This window comes from Ruditapes philippinarum, unplaced genomic scaffold, assembly GCF_026571515.1.
Source record: "Ruditapes philippinarum isolate M1 unplaced genomic scaffold, ASM2657151v2 ctg2418_1_1_1_1, whole genome shotgun sequence".
Lineage (NCBI taxonomy): Eukaryota > Metazoa > Mollusca > Bivalvia > Venerida > Veneridae > Ruditapes > Ruditapes philippinarum.
In genome coordinates this window covers 232,120-252,028 of record NW_026864039.1, presented here as the reverse complement: position 1 = coordinate 252,028, position 19,909 = coordinate 232,120, and the positions used below count along the sequence as shown (strand labels likewise).

General features: G+C 33.2%; 1 protein-coding gene across 9 annotated transcripts in view; it reads right to left on the bottom strand.

Moving 5' to 3' along the window:
* The window catches only part of LOC132724229 (synaptotagmin-7-like), a 210,658-nt gene that overhangs the window by 26,947 nt on the left and 163,802 nt on the right, over window positions 1-19,909 (bottom strand). Inside the window, exons 1-2 of one of the 9 annotated variants that reach the window (XM_060709059.1) lie at window positions 9,242-9,390; window positions 6,282-6,993 (exon numbers count right to left, since the gene is read on the bottom strand). The exons of 6 other annotated variants lie outside the window; for them this stretch is intronic. In XM_060709059.1, coding sequence (XP_060565042.1) covers window positions 6,282-6,322 — 41 coding nt within the window. In that variant the 5' untranslated portion in view covers window positions 6,323-6,993; window positions 9,242-9,390. Of the gene's footprint in view, window positions 1-6,281; window positions 7,608-9,241; window positions 9,391-18,237; window positions 18,467-19,909 lie in introns of those variants that run through there. 2 more of the 9 variants (XM_060709060.1, XM_060709058.1) reach the window with 2 other exon arrangements.

The window sequence follows — 19,909 nt, the reverse complement described above, 5'->3', positions numbered from 1 at the left end:
ATGGTCAGAAAGTTGCCAAACCAGCCAATGATTGTCAAATTAGATCGTACAGCTGCCATAAGTAGAGGCCTTAGTTTCAGAAATTAAGTGTTTATGTGTTAAAATACTTTTCGATTAAAATGGATAATACCAAAATTAAAGCTATGCAAATCCAGTATAAAAAGTAAGGCGAGTTTCAGGATTATAATTATATGAATATTTAAAAATTTAGGTGAATTTCAGGATTTTATGAATATTGATCTTTCTTTGATAACATAAGTTACTTACTCTGAGTTCCTCATTATCCGCTGTGTCATCAAATTTTGTCATTAAAAGTGCTACTATATATCCCCACAAGTTTTGATGGTAATAAATTGTTAACACTATTAGATCATTATATTCAACAAATCAATCGGTATTGTGTTTGCCAGTAAGGGAAATATCATAATGGAAAATTGCTAATCAGCAGTCTCATAATGAGTGTACTATATGATAATATTTCCTCTACTGTTATTGTAGGAAGGAATGACAGCCAATTATCACAAGACTCCTGTGTTACTATTGTTACAGTCTTAGAGGAAGTTTTGTGAGAAGAAATGATGGAAACAACAACCATTATAGAAGTTTACTATGACATGACATAAATTGTGAAACCATTAATAATGCACCAGGGTGAACTTATTAATGACTAGATTAACAAACTTCCATCAGTAAACCTGAGACTGATCTGATAGTTCAAGACAGTGGAAGTGGCATTAGCTATTCTCAAATGGTCATAGTAATAACAAAACATTTTGAACTCCAGGAAGTAAATTTAGAAACACCAGCTTAAAGTTTATGTCTGAACTCAGCTATTATAAACTTTAATAGGAATAAACGAATATACCAGTGTATATTTCAATCATTGAAAGTTAAACAGCTCATAATTATGATTTACATACAATTTAATTCTAACATTTATCCTGATGAAGGCTGAAGAAGACCAAAATCAGTAGTTTACAAACTATCCTGATGAGTGATGTTTGACGACTGTGGTTTCTGGTCTACCATTTTACTTTCTGCTTAAATATACACCAAGATAAAATTTTGTCTTCAGAATAAGATGTAATTTTATAAGGAAGATATTTCCTTTTATTGGAGTTTTTATCCTGGCATTTACAAGGACTTGTAATTAAAGAACATACAATTTTATCTGAGAGAAAGAAATAATTATTAAGTTAGAAATGTTGTAGGTCAATATGATACTGTCACAATTTCCTGAGCCGGCAAAACATTTATGATACAAGTACTGCCTGAGATAAATTTGTCTGTTTTATTTAAATTTTAAGCTTTAAGTCTATAAAAATCCTTAAAACATTTTGTTGTTTAATATCAATCAAATTGCCTAATAATGGCATCTAAAAAGCAAATTAGGTAAAATGAAAATAGAAAAAAAAAATCTTGAAAAGATATAAATGTGCCCAAGACAATTTTTTGTTTCCTGTTTTCTTTGTTTTATCTAAAGACTAAAAACAATTTACGTAACTATGTTTTCTGTCTTTTGAATACAATTACCCGTGTGGTTGTTACAGAAATGGAATTGCTCTCCTAATGAGCAAGTTACTGTCAGACTGTATCTACCAATTTTCTATTTCAATTGTCTTTTTCTTGAATAATTTATATGTCTTACTTGTTTTATATCTTAATTGTCAATTTGTGCAGTGAGGCAATTGTAAATAGTTTACCCGCATCTTTCTTAATTATGTCCTGTAGAGAAAATTACTTCACAAGGTATGTAACAAGTAAGAAGTATAAAAAGGTATAAGTTTAAGTATAAGGTCTTGTTTATTATAGTGTCACCCCTACTGAAAGGGCCAGTAATTTCTGACTTATGAGACACATTTTGCTTGAATACCATGTACCTCCCAACTCCTACCACTATGCCTAGAAATCGGTAACCATTCATTTTAACTACCTCACGGCTCACGAAGCGGCCATTTCGGAAGTACATATAGATTCATAGAACAAATGCCCCCCCCAATTTACTTCTTTTATATAAGTATATAAACTGAAACCCCATGCTTACTTCTTTTGTATAAGTACATGTGTATTAAGTTAAAACAGTAAATTCTTAACCCTTGTAGTTCAACATCACCCAAAGCTTTATGCCTCAACAACTTATTTTTTTTAAGTTTAAACAGAAAACAATCAGAATGTGCTTGTTAATTACAGATAAATCATATATATGCAACTATAAACATAAACTTGTTTTATTATCTTGCATATGTTACCGTGGTGACACAAAAAGTTTTGATCATTATCTTGGAAAGTAATTACATTTACATATTCAGTTTCAAACATGAAACATGTGTCTACTAAATTTTCAATTCACTCCCTATCAGATATCAAATAAATTGTAACATAAGGTATTGTATATTAAAAATGAGTTTCAATGAATGTGCATGATTATATTTTTGTTTGTTTGTTTGTTTCATTTTACGCCTTTTCCCAACAGTATGATTTCAGTCATATAGTCGGGTAGTTTCCTAACCATCATTCCTGGAGAGTTACACCAGTACTATACTACCTTCCTCCGTGCTAAACTACCAAAGCATCTCCCAGGGATCGAAGGTAACTGGATTGGAAGTCATTGACTCTAACCCCTCGACCACGGAGGCGGTATAGCTGGCAATAATCATCATGTAATTTACACATACTGCTGCTTTAAATCCCTACTGACTTGAAGGAGTTGATCATTCATCAATTTCGTACAAATACAAAATATACGTATAACTAAAAATCAACAAGAAAGAGCAACATTCACAAACAAGAGCCCGGTTTGAACCGAGTGATGCTCCACAGATAGGTTTTGGACACAGGACAGTACACCTCTTGTAGTTTCCGAGTTATGTCCCTGGACAAAGCTCAAAGTGCAATAATTCCAAAATTAGTCAAGGCAGATTTACTGTTCTTTGCACTGGACTTCTAATCAATGAGATCTATCTACCTACTTAGTTTCTTGTTGACATCTCTTGTACCTTGACAAAGTTCACAGTGTTAAATTGAAAAAGAAAACACACTACCAGGGACTTTTAAAACCTGTTAAAGGTGCACCAAACCTCAACAAGTACCAGAAACGTGAGAGCCAGATCTCTTCTCTCCATGCAAAATTCTTTAACAAAAGTTGTGGTTACAGATGAAAAACTTAGAAATAAAACTCAGAAAAGATCATGAAGAAAGCAAAATAACCATTAGAAATGTACTCAATGCATTAAAGGAAGGCATAACAACAAGAAAATCACCAACAGGGTGTGCCAGAACAAGGAAGAAGATATAAATAATGACAACTCAGTCCCTGTAGGTTTTAAGAATTGCCCATCAAAGTCTCCCAGAATCAAGAGGAAAGTATTTACATTAGACTGTAAGAAGGTTGAATACTTGAGTAAGTTGTATGTTTTAATATAGCCGAGTCATAACTTTGTTTTATAAAAAAGTTTGATAATTTTACTAAGTATATGTTAGTGTTCATCAGTGCTGTTCTACAGAAATTAGAAACTACGACGGGAGAGATAGCGACAGGAGAATATTTCTAATTTCTGTAGAACAGCTAAGGATGAACACTAACATAATTATTTAGTGTCAAGCTTTATTTGACCCTTGATTACGTCACTACGCGGTACTATGAAACACTATGAAAAATAGAAGGCAACTATGAATGGATTTCAATATAGTATCGACTTTTTTTCTTCTATGAAAATCAACACACATAATTTTTAAGAAATACAGCGTTTTCATTGGATGACAAATAAAGCTGGACACTAAACAAATAAAGAGGATTTCTTTAAGGGTTCAGCCATCAGAATTGCAGCCACTATTTATCCCTGTGTGATAGTAAGAGGCGACTAAATGGGTTCAAATAACTGGAGTCTGTTAGCTCTAACAGGTGACATGGTTTTGAGCCTTGGTGTTGCTATAATGTAACACCTGAGGTTAGCCAAAATCATCTTTCCTGTTTCCACCATAAAGCCAAAAACAAAACAAAATAAATGAAAAATTACCAAATCTTTAGAAGTTTTTAAGCAGATTTTGTGATCCCTACAGTAGCAAGTAGGTTTCAAAACTGCTCCTTATTTTGGCCAATTCTTGATTATAATGGTAAAAAATTTGAAAAATATTTATGTAATTTATGAATGAAGTAGAGGGTAATGTAAAGATTATGTTCATTAAAGTTCCTGAATTGAGTAGAATAATCAGATCATTATTTGTATGGGTTTCATTCACATGGTAGAGAAGATCAACAATGAGTCGACAATTATAAATAACTTCATTACAAACATAACAAATTTGTTGTTCTATACCCTAAACCAACATGGGACATGGCTATATGAAACCAACACAAATCTAAAATAGAGAAAATATGAATCCCTACAAAAAGCCTGAATCATTAAAATTGAAAATGTTGCAGGCTTAGTTTGATTGAGCCTGTTCATGGACGATACTGACAAGTGCAAACTACACCAGATTTAGCTAAGTTTTGAAAGAAATGTTTAAGATGATTTAGATAGGATGAAATTTTTCATGGTTATTTGGTTATTCTTACTCAAAGATCAAATTCTACAAGTTAATTTATAACCACATGAAACGCTGGACAGAAGCATGGTCGAGATGGAGAGATACATGGCCAAGTATGCTATTGATTGATAGATATATATATTGAGTTATAAAACAGTGAGAATATAAGCAGATAATGAAGGTGTAGAGACAAGAAGCAGTATAACGTGACAATAATCACCTTACAGCTTCTATAATCACATTCTATCTATGAATCATTGATGCTCCAAATCAAATCAGGGTTTGACTAAGTTGGAGAAATAAAGCAGTCTATATACAAGTTGACAATACTGGCTTGCATACAATATCCTAATAAATCATTCTTTACAACAATACTGTATCCTAATAAATCATTCTTTACAAAAATACTAAGAACCATAGGTATTTGTCAACACTGAGCTATAGATTATAGCATTTAAGTTGAACATAATCTGATGGTTCAGGTAATTGTCTTAATGTGAGAGATGTGGCCTCCAATCATAGTCTTGTCCTCATGTTCTGTGCGTTAAGTTTGGTACTGACATTTAATTATCCAAGTAATAATAAAGATTTTGTTCAGCTGGCTCATGGCTGTGATCTATACTGCTAGCATTTCAGTTATCACACAGTTATCACAAACTGATATTGAAATTATCTAAAGTAACATTATGGACTGTAAATTCCATTTCTTAGTTAGGGCAAGGCCAATAAATCATATGAGCAGAGTAAAATGTTGTACAGCAGGTGAAGAATCAGATTCTACACAATGTGCAAACATAAAAACCTATCTATATGAAAAATAAGCAAACAACAGAGAAACTCCTCTTCTATGTTACAAACAAAAATTAAAATGTCCTGTTTTTGGAGTTGAATTGGCATAATGTTTGTATAAAGTGATCTGTTGCAGGATATTTTATCAGATCTATGAAGTAGACAGACCTGTCATATCAATGTTCTACTTTAATTAAGTCTTAATTTGATGACCATTCTAGATAATGTCTGTACAGAATCAGTTCCAGACTGATGCTGTTACAATAAATTAACAATAACTTCCAAGGCCTGGATGTATTTCTGCAAGAAGGAGAGAATCTAGGCAAAGCCAACTAAACCGGAGAATCTAGACAAAGAATGTCCTGTTATAGCTTTGAAAATTTGTATTCATACAGCGATCAGTGAGTGCTTATTCAGCAACAAACAGAAGCAGTTATAATACAGAATGTCTGGGATACCTCTTCTTTCTAACCCAGTCAAGACAGCACTAAATCATTGCTGCATAATAGTACACAATAAAAATATCTCACTTTATTTGCAGCTACAGAATCTACTCATGCAACCAGTACGGACCAAGATAAGCCGGTAATCTGATCATGGTCTGCACTGTTTGCTATGCAGTCATCAACATATTTTGAAACTCCCTCAACATGATAAATGTTTTTTGTTTTTTTTTTCAGATGAAACCTGGATTACTCTTTTAAACAAGTTTTGTGTAGAAATGGTAAATGTATGTTTTTTTTGTGATAACACTTCTAATGAAGGTTTATAATATTACAAGAGACATTGTTTTTCTCCTTTTGTAAATGTTGACATTGATCTTTTCCTCTATAAATTAAAAACTCTTATAGATGGATTTAGTATTCATCACTTTATCAACAATAAGGATGCATAAATTGAATAAAAATGAATATTGAAAGTGACCTTGAATGAAATGGTAATAATAAAATATATATATTTACATGTGACAAATCCAGTCAAAACATCCACAATCCTTTGGCATCTTTAGGTCTTTGATTAAATTGTCGGATATAGCTGATATATGCAGAAACAGAAAATGTTGTACCTCAGCAAGATATGGTTATAAAACTTGTATTCCAGAATATATTGTAACAGACATTTGTTTTATCTCCACAAGATATGGTCATCAAACTTGGTTATATTCCAAAATATATGTTAACAAAAGTTTGATATTACTTGGCAAAATATGGTCATAAGACTTGGTAATATTCCAAAATATATAACAAACGTTTGCTATATCTATGTCAGATATATTAAGTCATAAAACCGGGTTATATTCCAAAATATATGGTAACAAAAGTTTGATACATCTCCACAAGATATGGTCATAAAACTTGGTAATATCCATCCATAGAATATGGAAACAAAACTGACTATATATTCTAGAAAAATATGGTCACTAACACAGGTTATATCCTAGTAGTCAATACTGTCACAAAAGTTCAACTTGCTATGATCATAACAATCTGTCACATAACTCTCTCATTGCTACTAAATTCTTCTATCATTTCCTGCTGCAGAAATCTGACAATGTGCAATAATCCCCCAACAATTCTAGAAATGGACACTGACAGAAACATTTTAATCCGATTCCAGAGATATCCAGTTTCACATCCTAATGCAGCCCTTTTTATGCAGTGTTGATTTTTTTTCCTTTTATTCATTCAAAAAATTCTGTTAAACACAATTTCCAATTTCACACAGTATTTTTCAATTAACAACAATTTTAATCAATTCCAATTTAGGAAGGATTTAAATCAATACAATCTATTGTAAAATGTTTAATTCACAATCAATGAATTCCTACTTGTAATGTTTACTTAAGGGGTGAAGAATACATTAAGTGCCGTTGACCTTTATTTTCAATTAAAAGAAAATAAAATATTTAGTTTTTGTACAATTCTATGAGGAAACATGCTATACTTGTATTGGATCATTCCTAGCAAGCACTATGGTATAGACTGGTTTAGAGTTGTGTTATTGTCTGTACAAGTTTCCTAGATTAACTTTTTCTATTTCCAGCAAATTCTTGTGTGATGACACTTGACTAGTATAATAAACTTACCTTAATTCAATTATGTCAATTTATTTCCCTCTAATTTATTTTATGGTCAAGGACAAATTGATACTTTCCTGCACGAAATTCTAGCCATAAAATATCTACCACATAAAATTTATCCTCTATAATTTAGATAATAAAATATCCACCACATTTAAATAAAATATATCCTCTATAATTTAGATAATAAAATATATCCACCATAATTTTGGTAATAAAATATCTAATAATAATTCAGACAAAAATATTTCGACTTTAACACGTCTCTATTTAATCTAATAAAATTTTGTAAAAAAATTAAAGAGATAATTATATAGGAATATATTAATAAACACTTGCTATTACTTATAAAAATATTTTATCAAAAGATTTCTCATATTGTGAAAATATTTGCATTACAATACAGTCATATTTTGTAATGTTATCATTTAATCTTTTAAATATTCAATTTGTATTAAGACATGGATTATAGACAATCAGTTTATATACTACCAGCATATTGGAATGTATTTACAGAATTAGATATCCTTTAATTTGTTTCACTCAAAAGTGCAGTTGAATCAAATATCTGTTTTATACAAACTAGAGGATGCTTTTGTAAAAAAGCGCATGTCTCCCCCACTGCTGAGAATAACTGTGAATGGAAACAGGAATGGAAATGGAGATAAGATAATGTAAATACCCGGTAGTCACTTCAATGAAGGCTGTCTATGGATGGTTTCTATTGTTAAGGTTGTATGAGAAGATGCTTCCTAAACTGTTTGTTTTTAACCAGGTATTCAATTTTGAAAATCCTGGTTATTCAATCAGCGTATGGCAGGCGGGCGTCAAACGAAATTGCACTTGATGGTCATATCATATATAGTTTCACAAATGAAATTAAATGAAATTGTGTCTGCTCCATAATTCTTCAAACCTTTAAAGGATTTTGATGATACTTGAAACAAACGTTCATATTGACAGGGCAAAAACAATATGTCTCCCCCCAGTTTGAGGGTTGTAGGTCAAAAGGAACTCTAGTTATCATCCGGAAATGAGAAATTGACCAACGGTCACTGTGACCTTGACCTTTGACCTACTGACCCCAAAAACAATAGGGATCATCTGCTCTATAAGACCAATCATCCTATGAAGTTTGAGGGCTGTAGGTCAAAAGGAACTCTAGTTATCATCCAGAAACGAGAAATTGACCAACGGTCACTGTGACCTTGACCTTTGAACTACTGACCCCAAAAACATTAGGGATCATCTGCTCAATAAGACCAATCATCCTATGAAGTTTGAGGTCTGTAGGTCTAAAGGAACTCTAGTTATCATCCGGAAACGAGAAATTGACCAACGGTCAGTGTGACCTTGACCTTTGACCTACTGACCCCAAAAACAATAGGGATCATCAGCTCTATAAGACCAATCATCCTATGAAGTTTGAGGGCTGTAGGTCAAAAGGAACTCTAGTTATCATCCGGAAACGAGAAATTGACCAACGGTCACTGTGACCTTGACCTTTGAACTACTGACCCCAAAAACAATAGGGATCATCTGCTCAATAAGACCATTCATCCTATGAAGTTTGAGAGCTGTAGGTCAAAAGGAACTCTAGTTATCGTCCGGAAACGAAGAATGGACGGACGGACTGACGGACGGACGGACTGACAGGGCAAAAACAATATGTCTCCCCCCGAGGTGGGGGAGACATAATTATATGTTATATTATACAATCATCTGCCAGAATTATCCAAATTCAATTACACTGCAATATATATGTATATGAATTTAAGATGCACATACAATGCATAAGTATATTTTATTATTTTTACATTGATAAAGTTGAATTGAAAATACCATATAAAACTGGAAACTGTGACTTTACTATGTATCTGCATGTATCATAATATATACAATACAACTGTGACAGGTATCACTAATATTTAATGTAACATTAACTTTGTAATGTAGTTATAAGTCCAACATATAGTACTTCCATGTACTTCACATGAGACAGCAGAATGATTCTGATCCGCGTACATATCCACTACTACTTCACAATAATACACAAAACTATTCACTACCACAACAACCATATATTATTTCCATTTCAAAACATTGTTGTTGTTTTTTGTCCAATCAACATAACTGGATATTGTCTTACATCCATACTTTCATTGAAATATATCCCAATATAAGTTTTTATCTATCTTTATAGTGTTTCAGACATCAAGATTTTCTCATCAGTAAAGACTTAACATTAACAGCTATTGCCTTTTTTATCAATACTCAAGGCTGTGAGCTATGGCTGCAGTATATGGTCAAACTGTTACAATGTAAGGAAATATATTCTCCATTCATTTTAAACACACATATGTGATATACAATATGTACACCAGAAGTCTATATAAAGAATAAATTACCACAACAAAAACCGAATTTAATACTCCCGCTATATATAATACTATACATCTTTACTTTTCAATGCATCCTTTGAAATCAAAACATCTTTCCTGTTCAGTGCATCCAGCGCACTTTTATATCACAGATCCAGGATATAAAGTTAAAGTTTTGTAATTAATGCGAAAATAAAAACTATTTACATAATATAGCATGAGCATAAGGTTAATAACTCGGAAGAAATGACAAAAATTCAAAATGAGAAAAGTTAAAAAAAAATGAAAAATTAGCTTTATAACCGGAAAAATGGAAACTGCAAAGTATAAATTATGACAATTACCAAACACATGTATACCTATATGATAAAGGGTATCACAAGAGGGCCATAAGGGCCCTGGATCACTCACTCACTTAAGATACATTGCTAGAAAAAGTCTCAATTCTTCAATGTAGAAGTATGTTATATTAGGACACATTGCTTGACCCCAGCTGCATGATTTATAAAATATTAGATTTTGTACTCTAATGGATGCTACCTGATAAGTATCTTAATAATCTTCACAAAAGAAGATTTAAATGTGTTTTATTATTAGAGTCCATATAAACTAAATGCCTCCAAGAGCAGGGCTATTTTTGACCCCTGGGGCATGATTTCATAACTATTGAAGTAGACCAGAAGGTGATGCTACATGCCAAATATCTATGCTCTGGACTTTGCAGTTTCACACAAAAGGACTTTAATGTACACAAGTCAACATAAAGAAGGTGACCCCTTTGGTCAATTTTGACCTAAGGAGCATGTTTAATAAAACTATTGTAGAGGACCGACCACAAGCTGATGTTCCAAGCCAAATATCCAAGCATTGTAGCTTCTTTGAAGATTTTTACAGATTTTATTTTTAAAGTTTACTTGTAGCTCTTGTGACCTAATTATGCATCAGATTGGAATCACATTTATTTGACTTTTGTAGAGTACTACCTAAGGATTATTATCTTGTGGTTAAAGAGGAGATATTGTTGAAAGAAATGGTTATTAACAATATGCATGGAACAACAGACACTTTTTTTTCTTCAGTGCCAAGGTGGACTTAAAACATAAACCAGCAAACTAACTGAATAGCAAATCAAAATATTTATCAAGTATTGATTTTCTTATTTCATTTTATTTGAAGAATACATTTGAATCCTTGCAGAGTTGTTTTTTGTCATAACCAATTTTACTAGCTTCCTAAGTTCTGATATAACTGCATTATAAAATCAATTATCTCAGCTTTTCCCAATTCTTAGAACCACATAATAAAATAAGTTTGTAAATGATGATATATTTCTTCTGATAACTGATAAGTCAAACATGACTTGCAATACCAGAAAATGCTGTTCTAATCATTTTTCATTTTCGTTTGTTTTATCTTTTCTGTTTTTTTTTTACCTTAAACAGAGAAAAACAGAATCCCTAAAGAGCAACCAAAGCCACAAAATTGAAAATATTAAGGCTCAAAGTGTAAATTGTCCAGCAAGAACAGCTGTAGGAAACTTTAGGAACTCCTCTGAGCATACGGACACCTGAATTATTACCATCCACGTTCCAATAGCTTCCGCCCATAGTCCACATAGTGGTGAGCATTCAGCAACCTTAAACACTTCATGAACTACAAGGTTTGACTGCAAAACTGTTGTAACTTATATGAAATAAAGGAAGAATTAAAACAGTTTTGTGGTAAACCCTCGGCCATATGTTGAATGTACTCAATTTTTTTTTAAAAAATGCACCTTTCAGTAAGATGAAATTCTCTTTGACCCAAAATAAACAAGTGTCATAATTTAATCTGCTACTAGTAAAACTAGATTGTTTGTATGAAAAGCTTTTATTATGTTCTTTTATATCAAAATGACATTTTTTTCTAATTAACTGGGGACTTTTAATGTAATATAAAACATGACATACTGACTTGATTTCAATTTCTCTTTCATAAATATAAACATATCATGTTTCAGATAAAAGGTTCTCTGATATAATGTGAACTTTCCGTTTTCCTTATAAAAAAAATGAGTCAAATATTGATATCAGCATTTATTTTAAAGTACATTATTCTATAATTTCCTTGATAAAACGTCTGCACCATGTTCAGGTAAGAACTTAGCCACAATTCAGTTATAGCTGCTAGAACTTAGCAAGCTGTTCAGTTATGGCTGCTAGAACTTAGCAAGCAGTTCAGTTAAAGCTGCTAGAACTTAGCAAGCAGTTCAGTTATGGCTGCTAGAACTTAGCAAGCAGTTCAGTTATGGCTGCTAGAACTTAGCAAGCAGTTCAGTTATGGCTGCTAGAACTTAGCAAGCAGTTCAGTAATAGCTCTGCTGCTAGAATTTAGTTGTTTGTTTCAATTTACGCCTTTTCCCAACAGAATTAGCTGCTAGAACTTAGCAAGCAGTTTAGTTATGGCTGCTAGAACTTAGCAAGCAGTTTAGTTATGGCTGCTAGAACTTAGCAAGCAGTTTAGTTATGGCTGCTAGAACTTAGCAAGCAGTTTAGTTATGGCTGCTAGAACTTAGCAAGCAGTTTAGTTATGGCTGCTAGAACTTAGCAAGCAGTTTAGTTATGGCTGCTAGAACTTAGCAAGCAGTTTAGTTATGGCTGCTAGAACTTAGCAAGCAGTTTAGTTATGGCTGCTAGAACTTAGCAAGCAGTTTAGTTATGGCTGCTAGAACTTAGCAAGCAGTTTAGTTATGGCTGCTAGAACTTAGCAAGCAGTTTAGTTATGGCTGCTAGAACTTAGCAAGCAGTTTAGTTATGGCTGCTAGAACTTAGCAAGCAGTTTAGTTATGGCTGCTAGAACTTAGCAAGCAGTTTAGTTATGGCTGCTAGAACTTAGCAAGCAGTTACCAGTTATAGCTGCTAGAATTTAGTTGTTTGTTTGTTTCATTTTACGCCTTTTCCCAACAGAATTTTCAGTCATATAGGCGGGTAGTTTCCTAACCATCGTTCCTGGAGAGTTACACCAGTACTAGACTACCTTCCTCTGCGCTAAACTACCAAAGCATCTCCCGGGGATCGAACCCACGCCAGAGAGGTAACTGGATTAGAAGTCATTGACTCTAACCCCTCGACCACGGAGGCGGTCTTTAGAATTTAGTAGGGCTGGGAACGAATAAGGAATTCGATGTTCGAATATTCGTTTTCCATATTCGAATATATTCGAATATTCGTTTTTACAACATGTGTTCCAATATTTCTCTTTGACGTATACGTATCCGAAATTGATTGCGTCGAATACTATACTACTTTAAAATGCTTGGAATAATCGGCGATTAAAAATACCTTTATTGCTATGTCGAAGTTTTTTTAATTTATATATTGTAAATCGAGATATATATGTTTACTTTTGAAATAAATTCATAATTTGATTGCCTTTTGTTCAGTAAACCCGACCGCTGTCTTATTAACGGGAGGTAACTCACGTGACTTGACTGACAGTGATATGAATCATCGTAGCCATTTATCCCCAAAGACACATAATGATATTGAAACTTAACTTGTATTAAATATTTTTTATTTATAATTTTAGATAAAGTTTAAAATATTCTTAAGATAAGTTTAGCTATAACGAGGTAAATATCACACGGAGTCTAATGTCTACGGAATAAATATATTCTGACAGAATTTAGACACTTCATATGCTTTCATAACGCGCCGAATAATGGTGCCAATTTATTCTTATTCACAAAATTTAAGACAATTATTGATTAATCGGAAAGATTTTAACACAGAAAACAATAAATAAGATAATTAAAATCGGAAAAATTTACATTATAAACTGTTCAACAGGTAAATTGCAAACTGTGAAACGGGTGCCCTTTTGATCAACTATACCCCAAAGTTTTCACAGTTAATTGGCGATAATTGTTGACACGCGTCATACAAACATTTGAACACCTGGTGAAAGAAAGGGCAAAGGTTTAATTTACGATCTGAATTGAAATTTGAAAGTAATGACAAAAAATGAAACATTTCTCCTTTTTTTTCCGAATATTCGTATTCGTTTTTCAATGTTCGAATATTCGGTAGTGTTTCGAATATTCGAATATAATTCCCAGCCCTAGAATTTAGTAAACAGTTCAGTTACGGCTGCTAGAATTTAACAAGCAGTTCAGTTGTGGTTGTGTCACATTACACTCTGGTTAGGTTTACGATGGGGTACCATTGTTTGAATGGGCTGAAATAACCAAACTTTCAAATGTCTCCTTTGACTCTTTAAGCCTGTTGGCAGCATTAACTGTTTGTACCCATGTGACTGGTGCAGATGGTGAGACCCATGTGACTGGTGAAGACATTGAGACCCATTTGACTGGTACAAAATGGTGAGACCCATGTGACTAGTGCAGATGGTGAGACCCATGTGACTGGTGCAGATAGTGAGACCCATGTGACTGGTGTAGATGGTGCCACCCATGTGACTGGTGCAGACAGTGAGACTCATGTGACTGGTGCAGACAATGAGACCCATGTGACTGGTGCTTATGGTGAGACCCATGTGACTGGTACAGATGGTGAGACCCATGTGACAGGTGCAGACAATGATACCCATGTGACTGGTGCTTATGGGGAGACCCATGTGACTGGTGCAGACAGTAAGACCCATGTGACTGGTGCAGACAATGAGACCCATGTGATGGGTGCAGACAGTGGGACCCATGTGACTGGTGCAGACAGTTAGACCCATGTGACTGGTGCAGATAGTGAGACCCATGTGGCTGGTGCAGATGGTGAAACCCATGTGACTGATGCAGACAGTGAGACTCATGTGACTGGTGCAGATGGTGAGACCAATGTGACTGGTGCAGACAGTGAGACTCATGTGACTGGTGCAGACAATGAGACTCATGTGACTGGTGCAGACAGTGAGACCCATGTGACTGGTGCAGACAGTTAGACCCATGTGACTGGTGCAGATGGTGAGACCCATGTGACTGGTGCAGACAGTGAGACCCATGTGACTGGTGCAGATGGTGAAACCCATGTGACTGGTGCAGACAGTGAGACTCATGTGACTGGTGCAGATGGTGAGACCCATGTGACTGGTGCAGACAGTGAGATTCATGTGACTGGTGCAGATAGTGAGACCCATGTGACTGGTGCAGATGTTGAAACCCATGTAACTGGTACAGATAGTGAGACCAAGATCACATGGCACATCTGTGCTGTCTGATCATGGTCCACACTGTTTGCTATTCTGTCAGTACATATTTTGAAAGTGTTAAAATAATTGATTAAAAGGTTAACAAGTCCAAGTAAGATGTTTAGTGTTGTATAGGTAAGTACTGGATGACATTATCATATTATCTATTATGTGAGTGCTGTAATAGAATATATGGTTTGATTTGGTGACCTTAAAGATCTTGTTGAATCATGAGATAAAAATCTATGACATTGCTAAGCTTTGAGCTTTAATAAAAGATGTAATATGAAGTGGAAACTGTCTGAAATCAAGCTGAAATTGTCATCCTTTATCTACTTATGTCTTATGAAACACAGCAGAATCTTGGAGGCCATTTTCTTAATCACTTGTTCAATCTCACTAATGCTCAGATTATACAATGTGAGAAACTTATCAATACATGATAAATGATAAAATAGGTAACCTTGGTCAAGAAAATGATAGAATATGAGTGACTTTGGTCAAGGAAGAATATTACCATTAACATCGGTTACTTCTAGACAATCTGCGTCTGTCATTGATTGAATGGAAAAAAAAGCCATAAAACAGAAGATTAGTGTGACTCGGATGATGAAAATATAAAAACAGAAGCCCAGTGAAATGTTACATTGATTACCTTATGGTATAATAAAATTTTGACATTAAATATGGAGAAATCATCCCAATCATACTAAAGTGCTACATATTCAAGCTTTTTTTGCTACTTTCTGAAATTAGAAAATATCAATCTGGTATGAGTTATGTATTGCATGTCAGTGAAGAAGTTAAAGAAGAGGAAAACAATCACCAGGCAGTTAGTTTATACAAATACTTAGCAATGAGTGTAAAGTTTCTTGCTCGAGGAAACAACGGCTTGCCCCTCAGACAGGGTTTGAACCCACATGGTCAGCAATCTTTAGATTACTAGTCCCAATGCATTAACGACTGGGTCACGCTGCCAGGCAGTTAAATTAGATGGTCTTGGGTATTATTTACTTGGCTTTGTCTACCTTGTTTAGAATGAAATTCTGTGTCATAAAAATTTACTTCTATTTGTCCTTTTAAAAAAAAGTACAGAAATCAACATTAAATTAATAAACAAATTTATACAAGTCTGTTGTGAAGTGTACATAATCTCAAAGACAGATTCAATATTTGAATGTAAATGATCACAATCAATAACTTATCTCAGAATGCTGCATGCACAGACTTTTAAATTACATATTTACATGCAAATTATGCATGATACAATTATTCCCTGCCATGAAATCATGGATATGATGATTAAAACATGCAATCAGACAAAATATGGTATAATATACCAACAGTTTATCAGTTTATCAGATTTTGTGGTGTAAAAAGTAAAAACATACAATCAGACAAGATATGGTATAAATGTAATGACTTGTCAAAATACAATTTGACACCACACAGTATAAATTCATTAAAATTTACCAACAGTTTATCAGATTTTGTGGTGACTAAAAGTAGACATATAATCAGACAACATACAGTTTAATACCCCAACAGTTTATCAGATTTTGTGATGTAAAAAGAAAAAACATACAATCATACACACATAAGGTATAATGTATCACAGTTTATCAGATAGTGTGGTGTAAAAAAACATATAAGCAGCCAGATACAGTATAATGTACTGACAGTTTATCAGATCTTGTGGTGTAAAAATTTAAAGATCATATAATCAGAGAACATACTGTATAATTAGCTTTTTAACTTCAATCTATCCCCAACACTGCAATGTCAATTAGGTGATTTTGTTAATGCACAAATATTGCGAAGGTTATGTCCAAATCTCATTGCCATTAATTGAGAGTTTAGATTACATGCTTCAAAAGATCTTGAGCAATTTACTTCATTCAACATTGTTTTAAAGAATTTTTATTTTATTTAAGCTTTATTTAATCGACACTGCTTATTTGAAAAACGCAATATAATAATGCAGTTTGCAGTAACTAACAGAATCTGAAAATTGATGGCAGTTTTAAATGTGGGATGTGATTTTGTAAACATTGTAGATTTTCATCTTTCACAGAGTAACATAGAAAGTTACAAAGTATCTCTTTTTCAAGTCAGTTAAAGATAATTCATTAAAGCAACACATCCATTTATTTCCTATAAATATGAACATTCTACAAGTTTCTACAAGTTCTGATGTTTTGACAGGAACATGATTTCTCTAGAGTAACATTATAGGCATCTTTGATCTTCTTGTAAACTACTTCCCTGAGAATAATTTTCAAACTTTGCTTTTACCTTAATAAATCTTATACTTATTTAGAATAATCCCATGAATATAAAGTTATTATTACTAAGATCATTCTGAGAGCAGAAAATCTTAAAGTATTCAAGATAAGTTGAAATATAAATCCTAAAGTAATGTAAGTTTTCTAAATTGCTGTTTCTTTGATAATCTATGCAACATTTGAAGTTTTTAATTATTACAGCATAATTGCTAATTTAGGACACCAATAATATTGATATAATAATGATTTGGTCCCAATGCAAGGATGACTCTACCGATACTGGCATGGATAAAGTACCGCTTATCCTTAATCTGCTGCAGCCAAAGGTGATCATCATTTGTAATCATTGTATAGATTCAGGCTCGCCTAAACACTTGTGCAGTATATCAAGGCTCTCTAAACTGTTGGAATATCAATTTTTTGTATATATATTTTGATATTGAAATCTCCCTTAAACATTGAGTAGACTGTTTCAAATTCTAAGAAAGACAAATCTTACATCTTCAAATAACATTGCTAAAATACTGGACACATCTCTAATTTGTTATCTTTACCCTGACAGACAATATCACATACAATGTACATTTTTTCTATTGATACCATAACAAATTTTGAGCTATGTATATTTAAGAAATAACATCGGCCTGAGAGGTGTATATCGGCTATTTAACACCGGTTTGGAGTTTTGATGTGTAGTAATTGACCACGAAGGCCGTAGGCCTGAGTGGTTAATTTTTTTGCATCAAAACGACAAAACCGGTGTTAAATAGCCGATATACACCTCTCAGGCCGATGTTATTTCGATTCTATCACGATAAAATAAGGAAGATCACTAATGTTAATTTTTCAAGCGGAAATAACTTCCGGTGCCGATTTATGTATAACGCTGTTCGATTTTCTCACCCTACTGTTGCAAAGATATAGAAATTATTAAACAAAATAAATAATTAGAAAAAAACGTTATTTTATCAAGTTTTCAACAATAAAAACTTACGTCGTATTCAGTGTCCCATTTATCATTCTTGTATGTATAAAATAACGTCAGCTTGTTTATGAACGAGTTGTTTACTTACGATGACGTCATTACGCTGCTTACGGATTGGCGCCGTTTTGTCAAAATATTTATTAACTGATATGGATCAAATATGTGGCGTTAGTGTATGTGAGATATTATTTTGGTATTGTATGAAAAGAAAACATTATAAGAACTGAAAATATAAATAAAAATGCTTCTTATTGTTGCTTTTAAAAGGCTTTGTAAACTATATAATTGAGGGTGAAAACATTAAAGCCGCATATACAAATAGTCCGTAACCAGTGTTTATTGGCAGTTTAACACCGTTTTTTTTCCTTCTTTGTCTATAGTGACAAAATCACGTGGAGTGATAGAATATGCATTAATGTGTTAAATGCCAGAAAAAAATTAATGTGTTTCTTGATGAAAATTAAAATATTCATCATATAATTATGTTTTGGCTCTATAAATTATGTTGCCTTTGTGTTCATGTGTTCATTTAAATTCATGTGTTTATTTTATTTATGGTTTTCATTTTTACCTCCCTCAAAATGAACTTATCGATTAGAAATTAAAAACGTAGTATGGTTTCGACAATTAGAAATAAACATAAAGCATCGAAACACGAGGCTATCTGATTTGTATGAGTGGGCATAGCCCACAAGTATTATTCAGATTGTCGAGTGTTTTCATGTTCTTTCTCTTTTGTATCATAGTCAAACTTAAAAAACACATTCCCTGTTGTCACAATATGAAACCCCAGAAAAAAGTAACCAATGAACGAGCATCCGAATATGATATTTCTATCACTTTCCCTTTCCCTGCCGTCGCAGTTAGTAAACCTAGCAAAAATGAGCCAATCAATGGACATGCTCTAGAGTGCGGGTAACTAATACCTGTACTCCAGTTAACGCACTGTGCATGTATATGTATAGGATTTAACTCTGACACATTTTCAACAGAAAGGTCCCCAAACTATGATACAACATATGATATATCCTGGTTAAACAGCAACAACAGTAGCCACTATCTATAGCCACTTTAGGCTATTATTTTATTAGTTTATTATACAAGATGACAGATATTTCAACTGAAATCACATGATGTGATGGAATGTTGTAACAGATTCTAGTGACAATTTTCAATAACCACCCCCAGGGTTGTCATTAACATTTTTTGCAGAAGGTTTGTTTTGAACTTGAGGCGGTCATTTCTGTCTTTATCATGCATAACAAAGAGTGTTTTCTTAATTTTGAGGCGGCCCATAATGCATTTGAGACAGGCATTTTGGCCTCCTGCCGCCTCTTAATGACAACCCTGCACGTTACTTGTTAATTGCTTTGGAATCTACTTTCACTGCAAAATAAAACTGTTTTGAATAAGTTATCAAATAATATATCGAAAATTTATATCATTAAGAAACACAATCATTAACTCTTAACACCATGCTTTTGCTTTGTCTTGCACAAAGTTTGTCCCCTTTAAACATTGTTGTATGTTCTTCACCTACCATATTTGTTTAATCAAATCTTTGTTGTGTGTTAACAAGAACATGTATATAATATTATTAATAAATATTCTGTTCTGTTCTGTTCAGCCCATTATCAAAGTTATTACAATTGTAGATACTATCAAGCACAACCAATTTTCT